The 23,464-nt window shown below is 34.2% G+C and overlaps 1 protein-coding gene across 1 annotated transcript in view; it reads left to right on the top strand.

Annotated features, from left to right (window-relative positions):
- The window catches only part of LOC123563440 (uncharacterized), a 48,213-nt gene extending 34,459 nt beyond the window's left edge, over positions 1-13,754 (top strand). The window contains exons 21-25 of the mRNA XM_053531832.1: positions 1,678-2,207; positions 3,829-3,956; positions 4,080-4,128; positions 8,566-8,795; positions 10,319-13,754. Of these exons, the coding sequence (XP_053387807.1) occupies positions 1,678-2,207; positions 3,829-3,956; positions 4,080-4,128; positions 8,566-8,795; positions 10,319-10,432 (1,051 nt within the window). The 3' untranslated portion in view covers positions 10,433-13,754. The remainder of the gene's footprint in view (positions 1-1,677; positions 2,208-3,828; positions 3,957-4,079; positions 4,129-8,565; positions 8,796-10,318) is intronic.
- The last annotated feature ends 9,710 nt before the right edge of the window (positions 13,755-23,464 follow it).

Raw genomic sequence — 23,464 nt, 5'->3', positions numbered from 1 at the left:
TCCAGGTTTATGTAAGAATTTTTGGAAGCAAAGAATGCAGCTATGCAAATATTAGCAGACTCGGTTCAAGTTTCGAATTTAGAAAGACCTCTTTCTTCGTTTGAAAATTTCCAGTTAAACTACATTATTTCCATTTACATAATATCAGCATGTTTTGTAGCCTTCATAGCTATTTCTGTACTTTTTCCAATCAGTATTGAAAGTAACTTTAACAAAACACGTGATGTCATGGAATGTCAACTATAGAATCTGTGTTGTTTTGTAGTCATACGATGCTCAGGATAAGCTATTGTGGTATCGACAAAAGATTAATGTTAACATACAACATATTATGTTCCTTAAGCTGGCTTAAAGAAACTTATATGGAATGTTTAAGGCCACGACCCCTCTTGGTCCTGTTTAATAATTGAAAATGAAATCTGTCGCAAATGTTAGTCATTTTAAAACTGTTGCTATATTAAGATCTACTTATCTAGCTCAAAAGGTTAAAGAATGGAAATATGTTATTATCACTCAAAAGACTACATTTTACCTTATATACTTGAATCATGGTCTGAACATACATCTTTTTGAAATCTGGGTCATTGTGATAAAATAATCACTACGTCAAACAACTCTAGACGTAATATTTTCTTATTTATCTACATGAACCCTGATGAAAATATTTTAAAGGCCTCCAGGTAATTTAGAAACTTGACATTGTGGTATCAAAAACCAAGTTACTGGATCAAAGAATAGAAAATTCATGCTAACAAAGCAGAGGTAACATTGACTAGACTCGGAATGGTTGTCATTATAAAATTTTTGTCATCTTCGAAACTTGATTATCTGATACAGAAAATTAGGTTACAATGGAGCAAGTCATAGAAAACCATATTTACTATTCGGCGACATTATTTACGACCTTTTATGCATGTAACCTGATACTAATGTTTGTTTTATGAATGTATATGTTTAAATCGAAATCATCCGGGTTAAATCAGAACAGTACTTTGATGACACTCTAGTTTTCCTAAACAAATTGTAAATGAAATACATCAAATATTGCATGTAGAATTTTATTTGAAGCTCTCTCATATTTGTTGAAATCTGTAGCATTCAAACTCAAGGTGGTTCTCACATGCCCCTCATCGATGTGGGTTCGAGCCTCACTCGGGGCGTTGAATTCTTCATGTGAGGAAGCCATCCAGCTGGCTTACGGAAGGTCGATGGTTCTATCCAGGTGCCCGCTCGTGATGAAATAATGCACGGTGAGGCGCCTGGGGTCTTCCTCCACCATCAAAGCTGATACGTCGCCATATGACCTATAACTGTGTTGGTGCGACGTTAACCCCAACAAAATAAATAAATAAACAAGGTGGTTCTACCCGGTTGCCTGCCCGTGATGAAATAATGCCCGGGGGTGCCTGGAGTCTTCCTCCAACATAAAAAGGTTGTAAGTCATCATATGACCTACATTTGTGTTGGTGTGACGTTAAACCCAGCTAATCAAATCAAAATCAAGGTCAAAACAGTAAGACAGGGTCTTCGTAGTCTTCTTGTTTACTGACATAGTATGAAAACAAAGACGAAAATCACTAACAGCATAATCAGTACATGTGTAGATATATACTCTTATAATTATGTATTTCCGCCTTATTAATTTTTTGTCAATATAATATTCTAATCTTATCACAGATATATTGAAGAAGATGAGTTTTGGAGAAGGAGCGTTTGGTGCAGACTGGCCGGAGTATTGTCGACAGTTTCTTCTGAAGCCAGTGTTCTGTTCGCTTGTCTAATCACTGTAGACAGGCTGATTGTAATTAAATACCCCTTTGGATCAGTGCGCATTTCAATAACTCTTGCTAAAGTGATGGTCCTTTTTTGCTGGATTATCTGTTTTATCATAGCTATTTTACCAATTGTTCAGTCAAAATATTTTGGAGATCAGTTCTACTCTAAATCCGCCGTGTGCCTAGCTTTACCCCTTACAAAAAATCGGTCAGCCGGGTGGCTGTACTCCATTGTTATTTTTATTGGGTTCAATTTTATAACATTTATTATGATAGCACTTGGCCAAATAATGATCTACTATGAAGTACACAAACATTCATCTGCGATGGCAAAGAACAGTTCTGCCAGGCGAAATGATCTGAAAGTTGCCAAGAATCTTCTACTTCTTGTAACGACAGACTTTGCCTGTTGGTTTCCTATTGGATGCATCGGTATGCTGTATTATGTTTTCAAATCATTTCTAGTTTACAGAACTTGTATTTGAGTTATAAATCTATTACAGAAATACTTTTATAACATTTAATTGAGTCTGTGCATTTATTGCTACTTGCACGAGGTCTGATTCAGTCATCGTTTTGATTTAGGTTAAATATTGTCCGTTTTAATCGGCCAGGCGGGGAGGAGGAGGTAATCTCTGACTTACGCAAATAATGGTAATCTCAAAAAACGAGTAAAATAGGTAGAGCAATATAGTTGTTTATTCCCGTAACCAACGACTAAAATTCAACGCTACATTGGTTACAATTTAAAGTAGATTGTCAATGAATAAGAAGTAAGGTTGCTGAATATACTACATACTCTGCACAATAATGCGGTGGACCGTCGTGAAACTCCGCACCGCCAGGTCGATGTTAACGGACAATAGGAATTGAAAAAAAACTTGTAAAGACTATAGTTGTGTCCTCTGGCGAGGAATGTTTTATTTTCAAAGAACATATATGTTCCACATCCTGGGGCACCACAGAGTGTACTTAATGTATTAGATGCGTAATAGAAATGTTTTAAAACATGGCGATCGCTTGGTATTTTCTTAAAGTTGACCTTTTTGCAATTTTTAAACAACTTTTACTGTGTCGTTTTTTATGAATTTTCACGTAGAGTAGAAACCAGGAGATTTAAATTTGAAATACAAAGAAAGATGATAAATTTGAAATATTTGATGAAAATATTAAGACAAAATAACACTTCATTAATAAAACAGGGTTTTGTTACTTTGAAAGATGAGGATTTAATCAGAAATTATAATAACAATAACTGGGCGTATAAACTCAAACAGTTCTTAGATTCTCATGGAATCCTTAAAGTGTGGATTTATCAAGATTTTATAGATATCCCATACGAAACTGTTAAGCAAAATGTTTTGATACATATACACAACACTGGTATTCTGACGTAAATAACTCAGGTAGAATAAAGTCATAGGAACTGTTTAAATATGATTTTGAATTAATGAAATATTAAAGGTTTGTCCCTGAAGGTAAATATAGAGATGCACTGTGAAAATTGCGATCTTCATCAAATGAACTCCGTATTGAAACTGAAACACGAATGTATGGAAACAGAATATGAACCTTTTGTAATATGAGTAAAGTCGAAAGTGAATATCATTTCCTATTGTCTGTCTATATTATCGTAAACTATAAAGAAAATGTTTAAAACTAGGTTTTTGTCATTGAGCAAATATTAACAAATTTGAAATTCTTCATTCTTCAGCTTCTAGTTAAACCTTAAGTGATTTAGCAGAATTCATGTATCAGGCAATGGAAATGAGAAATACATAACATGTTTGATTTACATTGGGCACATGTTTCATTGTACAGTATGGATACATTGAGCACATGCATGTAAGAGTTTGCCCGAGAGTTTTTTAAATATTTCTTACCGACTTGTAACAACACTATTGTCGTTTATTGTCATAAGTTTATTGTATCTTCTGAAAATAATTATGTACTCTCTGTGCTCCATATTATGTTTGTACTTTCTGTTGTTATTGTATTTAATTGCTTTTTTATGTAATAAATGAATTATTCATATTTTGTTGTTTCACCACAGGCATGCTGTCTTTGAATGGACATATTATACCAGGCGAGATATACGCATGGACTGCAGTTTTAATACTACCAATTAATTCTGCTATAAATCCGTTTTTGTACACATTAATGGCTGTTATAAATAACAAGGTAAGAGTAGTGAATGAGTTACTTAAAGAACACACAGAATTGTTTTGTTAGTTTCGCTACAACACATATTTATAAACTGAACGCTGCAAACATATAATTTCTTTGTACATTTTGTGGTTTCAGAAATTCAACCCCAGCACGGACGAACAAGCTCGGTTTCAGTATGCTACAGGTAAATTACAATGAGTTTATTTTACTTGTGAAATTGTTTATATATTGGGGCAGTCTGCTTTGGCTTTGAAATTAAAAAGTATATATTTCTTTAGAAAGTAGTGAACTATACTTTGAACACTGTTTACACTGTTTTAACCCCCAAGGGAAATCGAACAATCGATTCAAAAACTCTACATGCGCACTGGAGGCGGAATCCCCTGGTCATGTTGACAACAATTTTTGTAAACAATAATAATAATATACTTATAATATTGCTGCAATCTGCTTTGGCTTTGAAATTAAAAATATATATTTCTTTAGAAAGTAGTGAACTATACCTTTGAACACTGTTTTTACCCCCAAGGGAAATCGTTCAATCGATTAAAAAACTCTACATGCGCACTGGAGGCGGAATCCCCTGGTCATGTTGACAACAAGTTTTGAAAACAAATTCCGAGTCATTTTAATACATTATATATTTACTGATTTTGACAAGACCTCCAGTAGTTGAATGATTTAAATATTTTTGATCGGAGGTGAAATTTATGAAATTGTGAAATGAAGGGCTGAAGTGTTTAATGGATTTTATTACGAAACGCCAAAGTTATTTATGCGGCGACGTTATCTCGCCAATCAGTATAGTTTTCAATATTTTACGTTTTGTTTAAAATTAAAAAAGAGTTAAAACTTTAGGGTCTTATTCCTTTGAAATGTACTCTAAAGTGAGCATTTCAACGAATATGGACTCTGTATTTAAACACGGGTAGGTTATTTCAACTTTATACCACAGTCACACATACGGCGCGGATAGCTACGTTTAACTACGGATAGAAACGTAGTAATCCGTATCGATCCGTACCTGAGCCGTACGTGTTGGTACGAATTGATACGGGTTACTACTTTAAGGTACGGCTCAGGTACGGATCGATACGGATTACTACGTTTCTATCCGTGGCTAAACGTAGCTATCCGTGCCGTATGTGTGACTGGGGTATAAGCCAGGATTCAAACTACAAAACTCTCAAGGCCCCGAATCAAAACTTTTAATAAAGTGAGATAATTAAAAAAGGCAAAGTATGCCATGGTTCGTTTACACTACACTGTTCCTGCTTATAATGTCCCCTGTCATTCTATAAACGATGAACAAAATTTCGTTGTTGTTGTTTTTGTTTTTTTATAGTTTGGAGTTACCATTTCATTTAAGACAATTGCGATTTGAGAACTTTGAAGAATGGGAGACTATTCAAAAAACAAGAAGGCTGGAGTTTGGCTGTTGTAATTTCAATTTTCTTCAATGTCTTCTACCATTTTTTACAGTGTGAATAGATTCCTTCCAGCATGTTCACTGCATGAAAAGTGGAATTTACTTCCAAAAATATATTTTCTTAGATTTCATGTGTAAAATATATTTCCATTTACTGCCAGTAAACTTTTTAAAAGTATATTTCAAATGCAGGTAAATTTCATTCAACGTATATTCTAGTATACTTTATATCTCACATTTACTTGAAATTAAATTTGTTTAAAATTATACATGTACAAAACTGCAACTGTGCATCGGACATGTCATGCGGAATGGCTATGATTTCTTCAAAATTTTGACCCAGATAAGGGAAATAATTGAATAACAAGGCAGTTATATATTTTTTAACGTAAACTGGATGCGATTAACCAATGGGGCAACCTCAAACTAGACACGGGGCCATTGTGAGGCATTCTGAACCATCCGCTCTAGTTGGACCCCCCCCCCCCACGTCCCCCATCCCCCAACATTATGTATCAGGGACCCAGATTATCTAAGAGGTAGGAACCCCTTTGCCGTCCTCAGAATGCTTTCTTTTCAAATCATACGAACCACAGAAGGCGAAAAAGCGACTGATAAAAAGAAATGAATTGAAACGAAAGAATGGAGCAGTTTTTTATGTTTGACTCATCACTGTAAACTATGCTCTTAAATTCCAATGAAAATATGAATAAATTGACGGACTGTTTATAAGGTATAATAAGACAGACTGATTAAATGGCTGATTGATTGTTTAAGTGAATGATTGGCTCATTATATTAATATTTCGAAAATTGATTAAATGAATATAAAAAAATGATTGAATGAATGAATGAATGAATGAATTGTTCAACTGCGGAATTAATAAAATGTACAAATGATGGGAAATCAAAAGTACAAATCAATATATATTTTGAATGAATGTGTGATGAATAGGATCATTGAAAGACGAACTAATCGACTGATTGATCGACTGAAAAAAAGTCATTCTTTGAATGAATATTTGTATGCTAAATTTTTTAAGGAAATAGACACTTGAGAAGAATGTCTTAATGAATAATAAGTTGATTGATTGACTGAATAAAAGTTTACAAATCAATCGAAATGAATGAGTGTATAAATCATGTAAACATTTTAACGGGACCTAACTAGGAAATATAAAAATAAATAACTGATAATCAATAAACTGTAAATAAACATATATACTTATCAATCGAATTAACAAGGGAAAAAGTGAATATATATATTAAGCAAAGTACCATATTATTTGAAGCCAGATAAAAAAAAATGTTGCTAAAGATTCCCGATCACTGTGAAACATAGTTAAAATCAATCTGACTAAAGTACATCTCCTATTACGCTACGCATAGAATCTGACAACGAGCTATTGATGGCCTCGTTCTGACAGCCCTTCCGCTAGCCAATCAAAAGCTAACTTACAACATTCCGCAAGCTTTAAAAAACCTTGAGTTTTGATATCAACAATTTTTATGTCGTAAGATGTCAGATAGCCGGTTAGCTCAGTCGGTAGGACGACTGAGGACACTAAAGTCTTGCTCTATAAGCGAGAGGTCCCGGGTTCGAGCCCTGGATTAACTGCAAATTTTTCTTACTCTTTGACATATGAACAAGTTGTCTGATTGGTTCAAACAAAAATAGATTTGCGAAAATAAAGATAGCAATATTGGAAATCCAAAATATACAGAAGACGAATGTGAATGGGTCGTTCTCAGATCTTCGTTTAGAAGATCAAGTACTTTAGTCAGATTGAGTTAAAATCAGCCGCGTTAAGATACAGAACTTATCAATTAACTGCGGTCAATTTTGTGTCTGCTAGACAAGGGTATTTGAGTATTAGATAAATTAGTCTGCATCTTAAAAGAAATACCTCACCATGTCTAATTATTATATGACTTGGTGCTAATTTATGTGGGTACCGTTATATTATCTCCAAGAGCCTGAAAAAATCACTGTCAGTTTTATAATATATTCATTTGGTCTGTGCACTAGCCGGATTGACTGGTTATATATTTCTAAAACATTACTTGGATAAAATTATGTGTATCTTTTATGACGCGATACAGAAACCAGTCTACCTGTTCTTTTTGTGCGCTATACAAAATTTACGCGAACCTACCTCGTGTGAGTCCTTGTGAAACATTCTGAACCATCCCACCCCATCTCCCCGCCTTAACATAATGACATAAAGTTTACGATATTGACAGCTTATTGTGTAAAAGATAATTCAATGACATTCACATTTACTTGTGTGAAGACTCTCAATGCAGATTTATTTCCCTATCATTTCATTAAATTCGGAATTATAAAAAAATATATATATATTTTTAATTTCTGTTTATACAGACATTTTGTGATGTTCGACCAGTAGCATTCAAAATTTACTTGCAAGAAGATCCACTAAATTCAAATAAGTCATCAGATATACTTTCCTAAAATTACAATTAAATCAGATATTTCTTAATATTTAAGAGCAACTTAAATTCAGGAATTTCATGAAAAATTAAACGCAGATTAAATTGAAAGTAAATTTTGAAATTTAATTTACATTGAATTCCCTTTAATGTAATTGCATTCAAAATTTAAATGTAATTGAAATTATATTTTTTTATTTAATCTCAAAATTGGTTTAGAGTTACAGTCAGAAAAGGTTCAATTAATGAAGGGAGATAATTATAAAAGCCCCACTATGGTCACGACCATGACTTCTCATATGACACCAGTACTGGTTTATCCAGGAAACGGACTCGAGAGCGGTTCAAATAAGCTTGAAGCTGTCATCACAATCGAGCTAAAATAAATTAGTATAAACTAAGCAAAGTAGAGTAGAGTAATTATTCTTATACATTACAATTTCCCTCCGTTTCCCCTGCTCTTCTATGAAGAGTGAGGCCCTAAAACTGTTCAATGTATATTCTGTTATTGCCAATTCTGCGAATAGCGCTGTTCTGTTTAATCGTCATACCTCATAGCAACTGATATGACGGCAGTGCCTTGCAACAACACATACAACCATTTTATCAATTTTCCTTCAGTCAGAACTCTTAACGGTTTACATAAAACACCTACAAGCTTTAAATTTCTATGTAAAAAAAAATAAAACTACTTCGAAGCTGTTGACAAAAAAATCAGTAACATATACTTTTCTTTGGACAGTTAAGAGAAAGGGGTTACTACAAGCATACAGAGGGCTTTGGTTTCCTGATCAAAATGTCAAATATGATGTCTACAATTTAAAGAATGATGTTGTCTTAACGTTGAAGCCAAGGGACCTATTATGGATCCATGTTGAATTTTGGAAGATTTTGCATTTACATCACAGACGGGGGTTGTTTTTCAAATACCTGAAAGCCGAGCACGTGTTGGTGTTTTTGCCAACAAACAAGGTAACTATCATTTAATTGCAAATCGTACAGCTGTATAGTATAAGAAACATCAAACGACCTCTCCACGTTGGCTGTAAACATATTTTGCCGCCTCTTTACAGATATAATAGAAAAAATTTAATGTACAGTCTCTAAAAAGCAACAACATTTTAACTACTTTGCCATACACAGGGAAACAACTGGTCATTCAATTAATAGAAAAACATCTATGGTATGTTATAAATATCTTCAAAATACCCAAATACGTGGGAAAATATAATTTAAGAGTACGTTTGTACAAAGTGTAGTAGTGTTTATTTTAGTATTGAGATCAAGGTGAGTTATCTTGCATGGTGTATGTCATTCATCAATCGTAGCCCGTCACCGTGCGAACCCGCTTTATGGCAAAAAAAAAAGAGTTTTATAGAGCCATTTATGAATTTATAAAATATTTTTCAACCCAGCTTTCGCAATAATCATATTACAATTAAGCCTGAACCAGTCAGCTGTAAGCAATGATTAGACTTAAGAGTTAACAAATATTAAACCTGATGAGCACCATCAACAAATATTAAAGCCGATGAGCAGAACCTGAACTGTATGTCCAGCGTTTCTTCCTTGCAACATTAACAAATATTAAAGCCGATGAGCAGAACCTGAACTATATGTTCAGCGTTTCTTCCTAGCACCTTCAAAAAATATTAAACTCGATGAGCAGTACCTGAACTATATGTTCAGCGTTTCTTCCTTGCATCATCAACAAATATTAAACTCGATGGGCAGAACCTGAACTATATGTTCAGTGTTTCTTCCTTGCACCATCAACAAATATTAAACTCGATGAGCAGAACCTGAACTATATGTTCAGCGTTTCTTCCTTGCACAGTCGAATTACAGTTTTAATTGTCAGAAGAATGTTCATGTAAATGCTTTCCTTCTGTGTACAAAATAGGTAGGTCTGCTTAGGATGATTTCACATAAATGATTATGTGATATTCTGCAAAATTAGGTAAGTGTATCCTGATTTGCTTCGCCAAAAGGTTTGACTGAGCTGGACGATGTACAAAAACTGGATCAAAGGCAACCTTCCATAGACATCTCTTGTATTGCTGTTTATTTAGTACATGTATGGACCTATAGTACACTTCAAGTACAATACGGAAGATCCCTAATGACCCAGATAATGAATGGCCATCTGTTTTGGTTGATTAGAAGCATCCTTTCGTTAGCATATCTCAAGTCGATTTAAACCTTAACTTTACTGCTGTTAATGTCATCAACGCGTAAATTATATGATATTCTTTGAAGTACTTTTTCTTATGAACAACTTAATTAATGTTCCCCAAACTAGATCAAAAGAACCGTACCACGGCCGTTTTTCAACCGACTCTTCTTGGCTGCAGAAGAGCACTTTTAATATAATTTTAATGAATATCTAAATGGATATGTTTCATATACTTTCCATAAACTTTTCTAATCATTAGACTATCACAGTCCTCATAGCATGATTGTGACTACAATTCAATGTTATATATATTCTATAGATCCACGGAGGAGTCAGAATCGAACAGAAACCGATTGAATTCACCACAGACACTGCACCAAAAAAGGACATTTACATGGCCGGTGAAATTCTGAGGTCATTGACGAAAAGTTAAATTTCGCTCAAGGGATTCAAATGAACTATAGCTTTTCAGTTATTTTATAATAAGATTTATATTTTGTCCAGTGTTAATGTGGCTTGTTTCTATATTTCTGATATAAGATTTTGTGAGAAAAAACGAGTTAATGAATTAATCTATATCTTTATTTTCATATTAAACGTTGTGTATACAGGAGATAACATATTTCAGAGAAATTGTTAACAGACGCATCTTTTACTAAAATATATTGTCTTAGACGTAGAAAGTGTATATCAAATGTATTTAAGGATGTACGAGCGTATTTTTCAGGATATCCGCCATTTTGAATAATGTTTCTTCGAATATTGCTTTCTAACAAAAGTTTTGCCAAATATTATTGCTAATTAAAATATGGCTATTAATGAACCATTTAACCAAATAGATTCTACTTTTTGTGAAAAAGATTCACTCTTATTTTTGGCTGGCATTTGCCTAAAATTGACATAAAATTTACAATGCAATTTCAAATATCTATTAAAATAGATCAGGTTTGGTTTTGATATTTTTCTGGCTGATACACATTTTGATAAGCTATAATTGAAATAAAACTTTTCAAGATAGCACTTTATATAATCTAGAAAATATAAATTAATACAAAAAGAAATAAAAAAAAATATCAAAAGTGGGATACCATATGTTTTATAAAGTACCACCATTTTTTTCAATTTTACAAAATTTCAAAACTGCTTAAACAGTGGGTGAAGAAAATGTCCTATAAAATTAAATTGACTTTGGTGACCTTGTTTTTTCTTATATTGTTCGTCTTAGAAACTAATACTCTTCTAGCTCACAGAGTATAAAAAAATGTCTTAACGTTAGAAAAAAAATCGTTCCTACATCCTTTACTTGGCTAGATATTTATAGATTTTTAGATTATTAGACTTGTATCAGAAATATGCATGAGTTATGTAGCGGAAATATTGCGCGACTTTATGAGTGCATTATTATTCCGCGAAAGAACGAGTGCATAGTTCTCGATGCAAATCTAATAATCCGTTTCTTACATTTATTTTTATTACATTTATATTTAAAATTCATTCATTTTATTACAATTATTTTTTAAATCATCTTATTACATACACATCTGCATTTAAAACTATTATATAAATAATTCAAATTTGTTATTTAGCCAGGGTGGAATTGAAAATATCGCCGATAAAGAACCTTTCACAGCGAAACTGACGTCACAAGTAACGTCACACACCAGATATGAAATTTGAACGTCAGTATGGAAAATTATTACATACCTAAAATTATTTTCCATTGGGTTTCAATAAATCGCGATCGTGCAATATTTTTTCATATCATGGCGTGGAACGTTTTCATATCGGACGTGGAATGTTTAATAAACGTTGTAATGGAAAGAATCGCGTGACGTCCATGGCGTCCACGCGCACGTTGCAACAACAAGTGGACGTCATTTTTGCGGAAAATAATAATGCGCGTTAGTTTGATTTGTTTATTGCATTTTGCGGAGAAATTATTTTCGCATTTTTCCTGTCTTTCGTTACAGAATGATAATTTAGATATAACTCAATAATTTTAGAGTGGATATGTAATAAAAAGGTTATCATCTTTGTATGTGAATATATGCACTCGTTCTTTCGCGGATAATATTGCGCTCCTAAAGTCGCGCAATATTACCGCTGCAGAACTCGTGCATATATCCATATAAAAAGTTAATAACCTATAAGTATTGACGTTTCAAGTTCCATTGAAACTTAATGGAGTTTTTAAATGAGCTTGTAATATGATAACGTACGGTGTATTTAAGAGCGATTTAACAGTAAAACTGTCATTTATTTAAAAAAATGCATGTTTATAATGGTAGTGCAGATTTTTACTGTGTCTATTTATACATTTATTGATTGTGTACAATTTAACCTTACCTTACATTTAACCTTACTGTTTGTGTATGTAAAAATGCCTATTTAGTGATAACATATATTTTGTGTAATACTTGTTCTCTCGTTGTTTTGTTAAATATGAGTTTTATTCGTAAAAGCCATTATATTAAAAAGAAAATATGAAATATGATAATGTGCACCTCTTGGAAAATAAAACTCTGTTTTCGCTAAGGGGCATTGTAAGAGTCTTGTATACACTTCTTTCATGGTTTGCCGGTCGGTAGTAATAATGTCATTCAATAGGGGTTAAAATTGCAGTTGTTAGTCTGGTTTATGTCATGAAACTTGATATAAACTGCGAACAACTACAGTTCGATTACAAGGTCATACGTGTTTCACGTTTTCAAACCAAAATTTCTCTACTAACAAAATGACCTTTCTAATTTATAATTATATTTTGTTTTAGCTTGAACTCACGTTTTTCTTATACTAGAAACACTAAAATATTGAAGCGGAGTTGAGGTTACAAACGCCATCTTTAATGTTTACAAACATGATGTTTACAAAAACGAACTGTAATATCTATGTCTAATAACAGTAATGTACATTTGATGAATACACTTAAAATTAAAATCGGTCAGTTTCAACTCGTAAATATGTATTGTAAGTAATGCTTTCTTTTTATGTTTTTTTCGTCGGTATAAAAATACTTTTCATTGAAGATAAGGGTTCTTTATACATGTTACATTATTATTGTTACATACGTATTTACTATATTCTGTGGAACCAATTCATATTTTTCTAGTGTCGTGTTTTAAATTATATTACTTTTGTTTATTGCATATGATTATGTTTTACGCAATTAATCAGTTTGTTCAAAGATTTTCCCATTATCTTGTGTAATTGGATAATGCACTGTGCTCTTTTTTTTCTGAGTCAAACGCTTATCGAATTTGTGCCACCAAGGTCTTTGCGGCTAAGTTTTGGGCAGCAACAGAGGAATGGGGTTCACTTTAGTTTACATTTAAGGACTGTATGTTTTTAAGCATTGGATACAATAAATTTTCAAGCAACCCCAGCCGTTTGTTTCTACGCTGGGTTCATGGGATCTAATTTCGGGTATGTGATTTAAAGTAAACTACATAATTTGTTCTCGAAAGTGCACAGCGTAGATACCAAATAGCATGCACGGAGAAATAACTACATGTGTCAGTAATTTCTTTTTGAATTGAGAGAGACACCTATAAAAATATTTTTCATTGAAGATAAGGGTTCTTTACATATGTTACATATTATTGTAGCACTATCTTCAGGCCCCTCAACTAGAGGTGAATAATTAATACCCAAGTAGGCTTCTTATCTAATTTAAAGTTGCACTGACTTGTATGTTTCTAGTAAATGTTGTTTGTATAATGTATTATTAATTCATGTTGTATTTAAAATCAGAAAGAAAATATTAAAGTGATCACTTACATCGGTGTTTCTTTATTTCGTTTTGTACATATTTAGTATGCAAGTATGAACAAGAAACTGGCATTTTTCAAACTGTATGGAATTTTACTGAAATTTGTCAGTAATTTTACAAATAATATAGACGTTTCTACGGCCAAAATAGTTTCAAGGGAAACGTTACCATCACCGCAAACTTTTGCTAAAGACAACACAATACAAGCAGAAAGAACAGATAGCCCATACAAAGTAGCTGAATGATTTTTTTTTTTTTTTTTTTTTTGACAAACTGTCACTTTCCTGTAAAATGTGGAATAAGTTATATGATATTCTCAATATTTAATTCAAATAAAATCTATGGAAGCATGGAAGACAACCAAGCAACATAATAGCAGACTCGGTTTGACTAGGTCTGTTTATGAGAGGTTATGAAATGGGGAACATCCCTCACATCCCCTAGCAAAACGTACAAGGCACAAGTGAATATTTTTCCTCAAAAAGTAAACAGAAACAAAGTAACTGATATTGTGAAAGAAGTTAAAATGTTTCAAAGGTACAAATTACAAATCTCGCCGGGTAAACCTCTTGTGTGTCATTTTATCGCATATCTACATCGCACATATATATTCTCCGTGGAGATTGAATAAAAGACACTTTGCCTGAAATCATTCATCTTCCAGCTCTGATTCATGTGGGGAGATTGGCAGTGTCTTGCGGAGAACAGGGAACAGGTTTGTACTGGAACGGAATCCAGGAGCACTGGTTAATTTTTATTCTTCGTTGTTTTTTTTTTTTGTTTTTTTTTTTTGTGTGTGTGTTTTTTGATAATTCCATTTTGTCCGGTCAACTGCTACCTTTTCTATAACAATCCTTATTTTCCACACAACACGTTCGCCGGAATATCCAAAGAAGATAGAAATGATAGAAATGCGCTAACATGCGAATATTCAATGCCAGCATGAATCATACCTGGAAAGAATTCGGTCGATGGACATTAATTTAAAACGAAGTCTTAAATGGTCACCAAAATGTTGTTTTTTTTATGACGACTACTGATAAACAGGGTCCAGAGAATAAAACATGTTTGAGACCAGTCTATCTATATCTCACACATTTTACTGGCTGTATCCGAGCACAGTATATTGAACAGAGGCAGTATTATATTAAACTTATATCAAAGGTCAGTCTTTTAACCATTTAGCAAAGGTATCAGGTGATAAAATCTCTAAAAGATCAATTATAACCAGTTTCTATAACATCCAATTTGCTTGTCAAAATGCGTTTGCTTGTCAGACTATTTCACTTTTCTGTTGAAATTTTTCTACCTATTTTGTCGCAGTAGTTACGTTCATTTCATTTTGATTTTTTTGTTGGTTTAACGTTACACCGACACATTTATAGTTCATATGGCGGCTTTCCAGCGATTCACGACAGACCCCAGGTGTCCCTCCGGGCATTATTTCATCGCGAACAGTCACCTGGGTAGAACCATCGACCTCCAGAAGCCGGCTGGATTGGTTCTTTACATTAAAAATTTTACGCCCCAAGTGAGGCTCGAACCAACATCGGTGCAAGTGATTTGAAATCAATGTCTTTAACCACTAGGTCACGGAGGCCCTGATTTCCATTTTGAATAACTGATGATACTAGCAATTCAACAATGAGTAAAAATGCCCTTTATTTAAATAAAACTTATTTTAACATTTACGTCAAGCACGTCAAATAAGCAAGAAGGGCAAACCCGATGAATACGACTTTTGGTTAGAACGCATTTTACCGATATGCATTTCCTGTTGTCAACAGAAGGCTTGTTTGAGCATATATGGGAGAACATTTTCTCGAAAACATTAAGCTATGTAACGCATTTCATAAAACATTTTACGAAAGCATTCATCTATTTAAAGAGTTTCATTTAACAACATCTTCATTTCATGATTATTGTGATTTTATTTCATTATATCTACCAACAGAAATATAAACTAAATGTGAATTGATGTAAGTTTATGAAATAGGAATAAAGACTGCGTTATTTTCACTTGGCGTAGTGGAAGCGCCACGGAAAGCTAAATGTGCATAATTTTATGCCGAATAAGCTGAAAGCACTTATCAATTCACAAGGTAAATGGATTACCTAGATCCAAATTAAATGGTTTTACTCGTTTCTTATATTCTTGAGCTTACAATTTATGTTCGGCTGATGAAGCAGGTTATCAGTCACGATTTGGACTTAGAAAACATGCTCGTCTAGTTGTGTATCATTCAATCTGTCCAAAAACACGACAAAAATAGAAATCTACAACCACCAAATGTAACGAGTGTCTTTTTAAAATCCCTTTATATCAATTAGATTTCTTCTATTTCTGCTTCATTTCTCTCTTTTTTGCCTATATATTTACACCTGAATAGTACGGAATCCTGTTGGGGCCATTTATAATGTCGCCATCGCGTTTGTGGGGTCGACACATGGCAACGCGAAGTGACATAGCGACATTACGAAGTGACACCCGACAATCGCAAACGACGGCGACAATCCCAAACGACAATGTCGCGATATCCACTTTGAAATGTCGCCTTTCAAAAGCACGATATATCGCGATGTCACTTCGCGTTGTCGAGCGTCGTATCGCATTGTCGCTATGTCACTTCGTAATGTCGCGAGGTCACTTCGCGTTGTCGTGTGTCGACCCTGCAAACGCGACGGCGACATTTTCAAACGACATGCGATAATCACAAACGACGCTCGACAACGCGAAGCGACATTTTCCAAATGCCGTATCGTATGTCGCGTGTCGCGGGTTTGGGTGAGGGTCGACGCGCGACAATTCCAAACGACACGCGAAGTGACACTCGACAATACGAAGCGACAATTTCATAATGTCGTATCGCATATCGCCCGTTTACCGGTGAAAGAGTAAGATAAAAAGCTGTATTTCCGTACTTTTCCGTACGTAAAATGTCCATGTTTTTCATTAACTTCAAATAATTGTAGAATGTTCCAAACACAAGGTATTTTAATGAAATAACTTTTATAAACAAAATTCAAACATTGTCTAAACGGATATGTAACTTGAGGACCGTCTCAAAATGTATCAGTTTTCGTGAAAATATGCATACTTCTTCATATATTAAATAGAGGGCTGGTCCTTGTCTGAGGAGCCATATCTTCATAACCTGGTGTCCGATTTTAATAAATGATACCTTGTTGCAAAAGGCAAGTCAGTACCTCTCGTGCCCTCTACCGGCTTACTTGGAATTCTATAACAAAGATATCGAGCGGACTCAATGATTCCAAAAGACCAGAAAATATAACAACACTGAATCCAAGTACGGCGCGACTACACGGCACTTAAATAACTTGATTAATGACTGATTAATATCCATTTTTAGAAGTAGCTCTATTTGACAGGGAATTTAAGTTTAAGACACACAAAAAGAAACCCCACCAAAAATCGTTTCATTATACTAATCAATGACCTGCCATATAAATTACTTTCTAACAACATTTTGCTGTTAAAGGATGTTTCCTTTACTTGTTTTCCTTGTAAAAAGTCTATGTTAGTCACCGATGCCTCCCAACTTCTACCACTTTTTCTGCCTCAAGTAAGGTAAGTCCGTTTATTACGGAATCCTGTTAGTGCCATGTGAAATGTCGTCCGTCGCCCCTCAAAGGCGACGCACGACATTGCGATACGACATCGCGACAATGCGATACGACGCGCGACAATGCGATACGACACACGACAATGCGATACCACGCACGACAATGCGATATAACATCCGTCAAAATGTCGCTTCGCAATGTCGTGCGTCGAGTTGGCAATTTTGGCACGATATGTCGCGATGTCGCGTCGCATTGTCGCCCGTCGTATCGCATTGTCGCGCGTCATATCGCAATGTCGCGATGTCGTATCGCATTGTCGCGCGTCGTGTCCTGCATTTAAGCGACGCGCGACAATGCGATACGACGCGCGACAATGCGATACGACACACGACATTCTCAAACGACATTGTCGCGATGTCGTGTCGCATTGTCGTGTGTCGCCTATGCGCCAATAACACGACGCGCGACATCGCGATACGACACACGACAATGCGATACGACATCACGACAATGCGATACGACGCGCGACAATGCGATACGACAAACGACGTTCTCAAACGACATTGTCGCGATGTCGTATCACATTGTCGTGCGTCGACCGGTGTTCACTTGAATAAATGCCGGGTAATCTTGGTCGCATTTTTTCGAACAATTCATCAATTTCATTTTATTATTAAAAGCGTTAAAAGTAAGGTATCAAAGTGAAATTTCTTTGAATAAGTAGTATTGCCTAATCGAATATTAAAAACAATGTTCTTCCCCGACGGGCACGCCGTCGGGAACATTTGCTGAACTTTGTCATTTTTGGCTTAAAATATTAGCAGTAAAATAAGGAAAAAGTGTTTATAAAATATTTATTTTGGGTAAATAACTGCAAATAAAAACTTGTTTTGAAAGAAAATGACAAAATCTGAATATTTGTGACAAAAAAGACAGCATCTGTTCGTCCGCCTGTACGTATTTAAAGATAAAAGCTGTATTTCCATACTTTTCCGTACGGAAAATGTCCGTGTTTTTCATTAACTTCAAATAATTGTAGAATGTTCCAAACACAAGATATTTTAATAAAATAACTTTAATAAATTGAATTTAAACATTGTCTAAACGGATATATAACTTGTATAATTTTACGGCCGACGGTTTCGTCGGAGGACCGTCTCAAAATGTATTAGTTTTCGTGAAAATATGCATACTATATAGATATATTAAATAGAGGGGTGGTCCTTGTCTGAGGAGCCATATCTTCATAACCTGATGTCCGACTTTAATAAATGATACCTAAGGGCAAGTCAGTACCTAGGGAAAAAAGCCAGGTCAGGTTCGAACCCGGTCGGCTAGGGGTCAAGGTCATAGGTCAAATTCCGGTAATATTCTCAAAATATGAACTTGTCAGAGCAGTCAAGACAGACCTGAAAACCCAAGCACTACCTTCACTGAGTCCAATGACACCATTGGAGAAATTCTCACGGCTCCCCTGGTCGGGTCAGCTTAGTCTTGGCCAGCACCCTACCGCATATAACAGGTTTGATCATTTTCTGATTAATTATTCATGTACTTACAACTGATGTGCACTGTTTTATTGCGTTACACATAAATCCCACTAAAAACTGATACGCATTTTATTTTTAGAGATTTATACCTGTTTCATAAATGTCATACATTTGCTTTTAATGCGCCAAAAACCAACATGCTATTCATTCTTTTCTATTGTTACAACAAATAATTAATAGACAATCGTGCTTAATTCAAAAATGACATCTGTTAAATATCTTCTTTGTCATATTTTACTCATATATTTGCTTGACATATTACCCCAAGATTGGGTTAAATTGGGTTTATTTACTGACCAAGACTGCTGTTTCAGTGTAGTTTGAAGGTCCCAGTTTTCACCCCTTTGCACATAGCTATTTGGCTGAACAATAGTTTGGAACATTTTCATGGAATAAATTTAATGACATGTTAACGGATGTGTCATAAATGGCTGATGAATGACTTTCTCTCCCATTATAAAATCTAGCGGTGAGCGAGAGATATGACTGTTGTTGGACTGCTCTCGTTGTTAATCAAAATTTCGTTATGTTTTGAAAGGGGTGTATACCAAAAAGATACTGACTGCATGGCGAACAGTGCAGATCATGTTCAGACTGTATGGATGCACTGGTCGCAAAGGCAGAATCAATCGTGTCCAGCATGATAAAGGTTAACATCTCCTATTAAGGGGAAATACCTGTAGATGAACCGTATTTTTTTAAACAAATAACAGTTGATGTTAGATATTGCAAATGATAAGCTCTAAGCCCTCGAAATACTGTTTAAATAGATATTTTACGTATAATAAAAACAACCCTACAAATCATAGCCAATATCTTGTGAATTTTCTTAATGTCATTTTAATTCTAATACACTGATACAATCTGCTACTTTGACATAAATCACGCGTTTAAACTCAAATGCTTATATTTTGTCATTGTAAAATACATCAGCATGTGTCACAATTTTATACCTTTTATTTCATACACACCGTAATTAGGATGGCAACATACGTGTCACTATAACATTTAATCAACACAATTTAAATTCTTCGTACACTGATTTAATTTTAAGGTATACTTTCCGTAATAGGCCTCAATTCCACCAAAAGCGTACATAAAACTTGATAATGTAAGCTTTGAAAATGTCAAACGATAGAAATAAGGTGCATATTGACAAGTTATATAGTGACAAAAGTTCTCAGAAACTTCCTTTAGATTACTTCCCCTGATAATTTTGGTTTTTCATGAGTTATCTCCCCTGAAAAATAGAAAAAAAAGTCTCCTTTTCCCTACGGAGAATTTTAGATTTCTTTTTATATTGTATCAGAATCACATAATGCAGCTTTCTACCGCAAAATTTTCTCGAGACTCAAGTTCAGATTCTCATATTCAAAGAAATTATATATTTACCATAGGCATCAATGTTAACTTCAATACCGATTATCTCCCCAAAAAATGAGGGGGGGGGGGGAGGGGAAGAGAGAAAAATCTCTCGGTGAAACGTTTTTAATTTTGAATGTCTTTGAAGTGGCCAAATTTCATTTAAATATTACCATCCAGTTACAAGATATGAAATACGGCTATTACACCATGATATCCTAAGGCACATGACCATAAAATGTATAATGCTAATATCATACATATACGCTGTTACGTGCCACGATGATATACATATATACCAGAAACAGGATGCTACTTGAGTTTATAACACAATAAATAGTTGTTCTTCTTTATGTCCCCCCCCCACCCGCCCCCACCCCTCCCCCATAAGTGGTGGGGGCATATAGATTAGCTCCTGTCCGTGCGTTCGGCCGAAGTTCGTTACGCGCCTAGCTCAAAAAGTATTTGAAATAAATTGGTGAAACCTTGCATGAGTCTTAATCATGATATGAACTTGCGCACCTTCTATTTTTCGTCTGGCTTTGCCCCCTAATTTAAGAGTTATGGCCCCTGAAATAGTAAAAAATGCACATTTTCACCTTGTGACACCCCTAGCTCAAAAAGTATTTGATATAAATTGATGAAACATTGCATGAGTCTTTATCATGATATAAACTTGCGCTCCTACATTTTTTTTCCTGGGCCCGCCTCCTATTTCCAGAGTTATGGCCACTGAAATAGTCAAAAAATGCACAATTTCACCTAATTATGTGCCTTACTCAGAAGTTTTTGAATGTAAATTCATGAAACCTTGCTTGAGTCTTTATCATAATGTGACCTTGCACACATGGCATTCTTCTTGAGAATTTTAGCGTTTATCACAGAGTTATGGCCCTTGAAATAGCAAAAATAGTGGATTTTTTGTTTGTGATGCTCATAGCTCAAAAAGTATAGAAGTCTATATGGTATAGAATAATGAATCCTTTTCATAATTTTTTTTGAGGCTATACTCCATTAAGACTGCAAACATTTGAAATATTTCCCCTTATTTGTGACAAATGTACCAGTGAGGGGGGGGGGCACACCCTGTGTCCTACAGACACATTCTAGTTTCTATATAAAATCGATCTATTTCCAATGGCCGCAGCACACATCAGGACCCATTTTAAATGTCTGTAACCTACATTTTCTTGAAGAATATTGTCAGTGCTAAATAAAAATCAAAAGAAAAGTGGGGGTCATATTTGATGCAAGAAAAATAATTTCAGTCAAACACACAAACTGCAAAATCAGCTAAAAAATGAGACCCAAAATTATACTGGTGGTGTATGATCTATGTTTCCATGAAAAATTTTGTCATGTTGATATTTCATTATGAAAATGATACCTACACGTCAAGGATAGATCTGTCATGTGTATTTAGCAAAAAAAAAAATGCAAAAAAAAATAAGGAAAATAGCTCTACAGACCAAAAAAAAATCATCTGAGGACTATTTGTATCCGCCATTATGCGACAAGATCTACCATTTTTTCGCGCCATTTTTTCTATTTGGTGTCTGTATGCCTTGACATTTTAAATCTTGAATTCAAATTCATCTTGTTTAATGAAACAGTCATTTTGTCAAAATATGTCATAGTAAAAAATAATTGTATTATTATTTTGGTTTCACTATAATGCATCAACAGAGCTGCTTTCACTTTTATTTTCGAATTTTTTAGAACATATCTCAGTATATCCAAAGGAAAATGTCATGAAAACTTTTAAAACTTTTAAAATAACATTTGTCAGACGAAACACACCCAAATATCATGATAAACTCTGTTATATAATTATACATGTATTTCTATTCCGATACGGCTTTATCTTAACGAAAAAACTTAGCATGTTTTTGTTAGTATACAGAAAGCGTTGGAACTCTGTTTTTAAAGAAATTTAGAAGCACGAAAGAAAAACTTATTTTATAATAAAATACGAGTATATATCTAGAATGTGCACGACGAGAACTTTCCAAATATATCCGGGATGGTAGTTTAACTTTAACTTTTTCTTCATAAATACTTAGTGGAAACAGGGTTATCGTGTAATTCTGCCTAATAAGTATAGAGAGTATATTGAATTTGACAGACGTTTTTCAAACGAATTTAGAAGCAACCAAATATTGACTTATTTTGAAGGAAAAGATACCCCGTAAAGGTATTGCATTGTTTTTAAGGCAATATCCAGGATGGTATAATAGAATAAATAGAAATATGTATTTTATGACATTTTCTGTGGTGAATGTATCATTTTTCTATATAAATCAAAGTAAATTTAGGAATAGGATTTATCAGTTGCGCTGCCTGATGGATTATCAGATTATGTGCCGTAGATGTACTGATAAGATTGCCAAAGAGGAGGACAGTTCCACATGAATGTGCAACATATAAAATACAGCTAAATTCCTTTTAGCTTGTATCAAATTTCAAAAGCATGTTTTTCACTTTTAGGAGTTTATACATATCTTATTGTTTACAGTAGTGTTTTTATAGGGAAAACAAATTGCGAATACGTTTTCAAAAAATCAAAATGACATAAATATTCGAGGCGTAGGCAGTGCAAAACATATGATTACTTTCTATACATACACAAGTTTTCCTTGGTTTAGTTCAATAATATCTTATTGCAGCGATTAAGCATGAATGGTAAAATAAATATATATAGTGTAATTGGGTTCTCACAACATTAGCGACAGCCCTCCCCTATACCAGTTTCTTGTAGATGTTCTGAAAATACTCTCCAATCGTCTTAAAACTTGCGTTGGTGAGGGAAATGGCCTTACGCAGGCTATATTAGAGTATTTCTACGAATAACAATTTCTTAATAAGTTATTTTACTTTCAATGAGCTTACATTTTAAGAAATGACCTTTTCACTTGACCTTGAAATGCAAAATGACCATAAAACATGTTTTATTGTCGTTGTTAGTTTGTTAGTGGTGTTTTTATGTTGTTGCTGTTTTGTGTTGTTTTGTTTTGTTTTTTGTGTTTTTTGTTGTTGTTGTTGTTGTTTTTTTTTTGGGGGGGGGGGGGGGGGTTAGGGGTTTTGTTTTTTCACAGAATATTGTATTAAACGAGCTTTCCTATTCGCTAAAAGCTACCATATGGTGCAAGATCTAAAAGAAAATGCCTAAAGCCTGATACATGTAAAATATAATATTTGC

This window comes from Mercenaria mercenaria, chromosome 2 (genome assembly GCF_021730395.1).
Source record: "Mercenaria mercenaria strain notata chromosome 2, MADL_Memer_1, whole genome shotgun sequence".
Taxonomy (NCBI): domain Eukaryota; kingdom Metazoa; phylum Mollusca; class Bivalvia; order Venerida; family Veneridae; genus Mercenaria; species Mercenaria mercenaria.
This window is presented reverse-complemented; position numbering and strand designations above follow the sequence as displayed.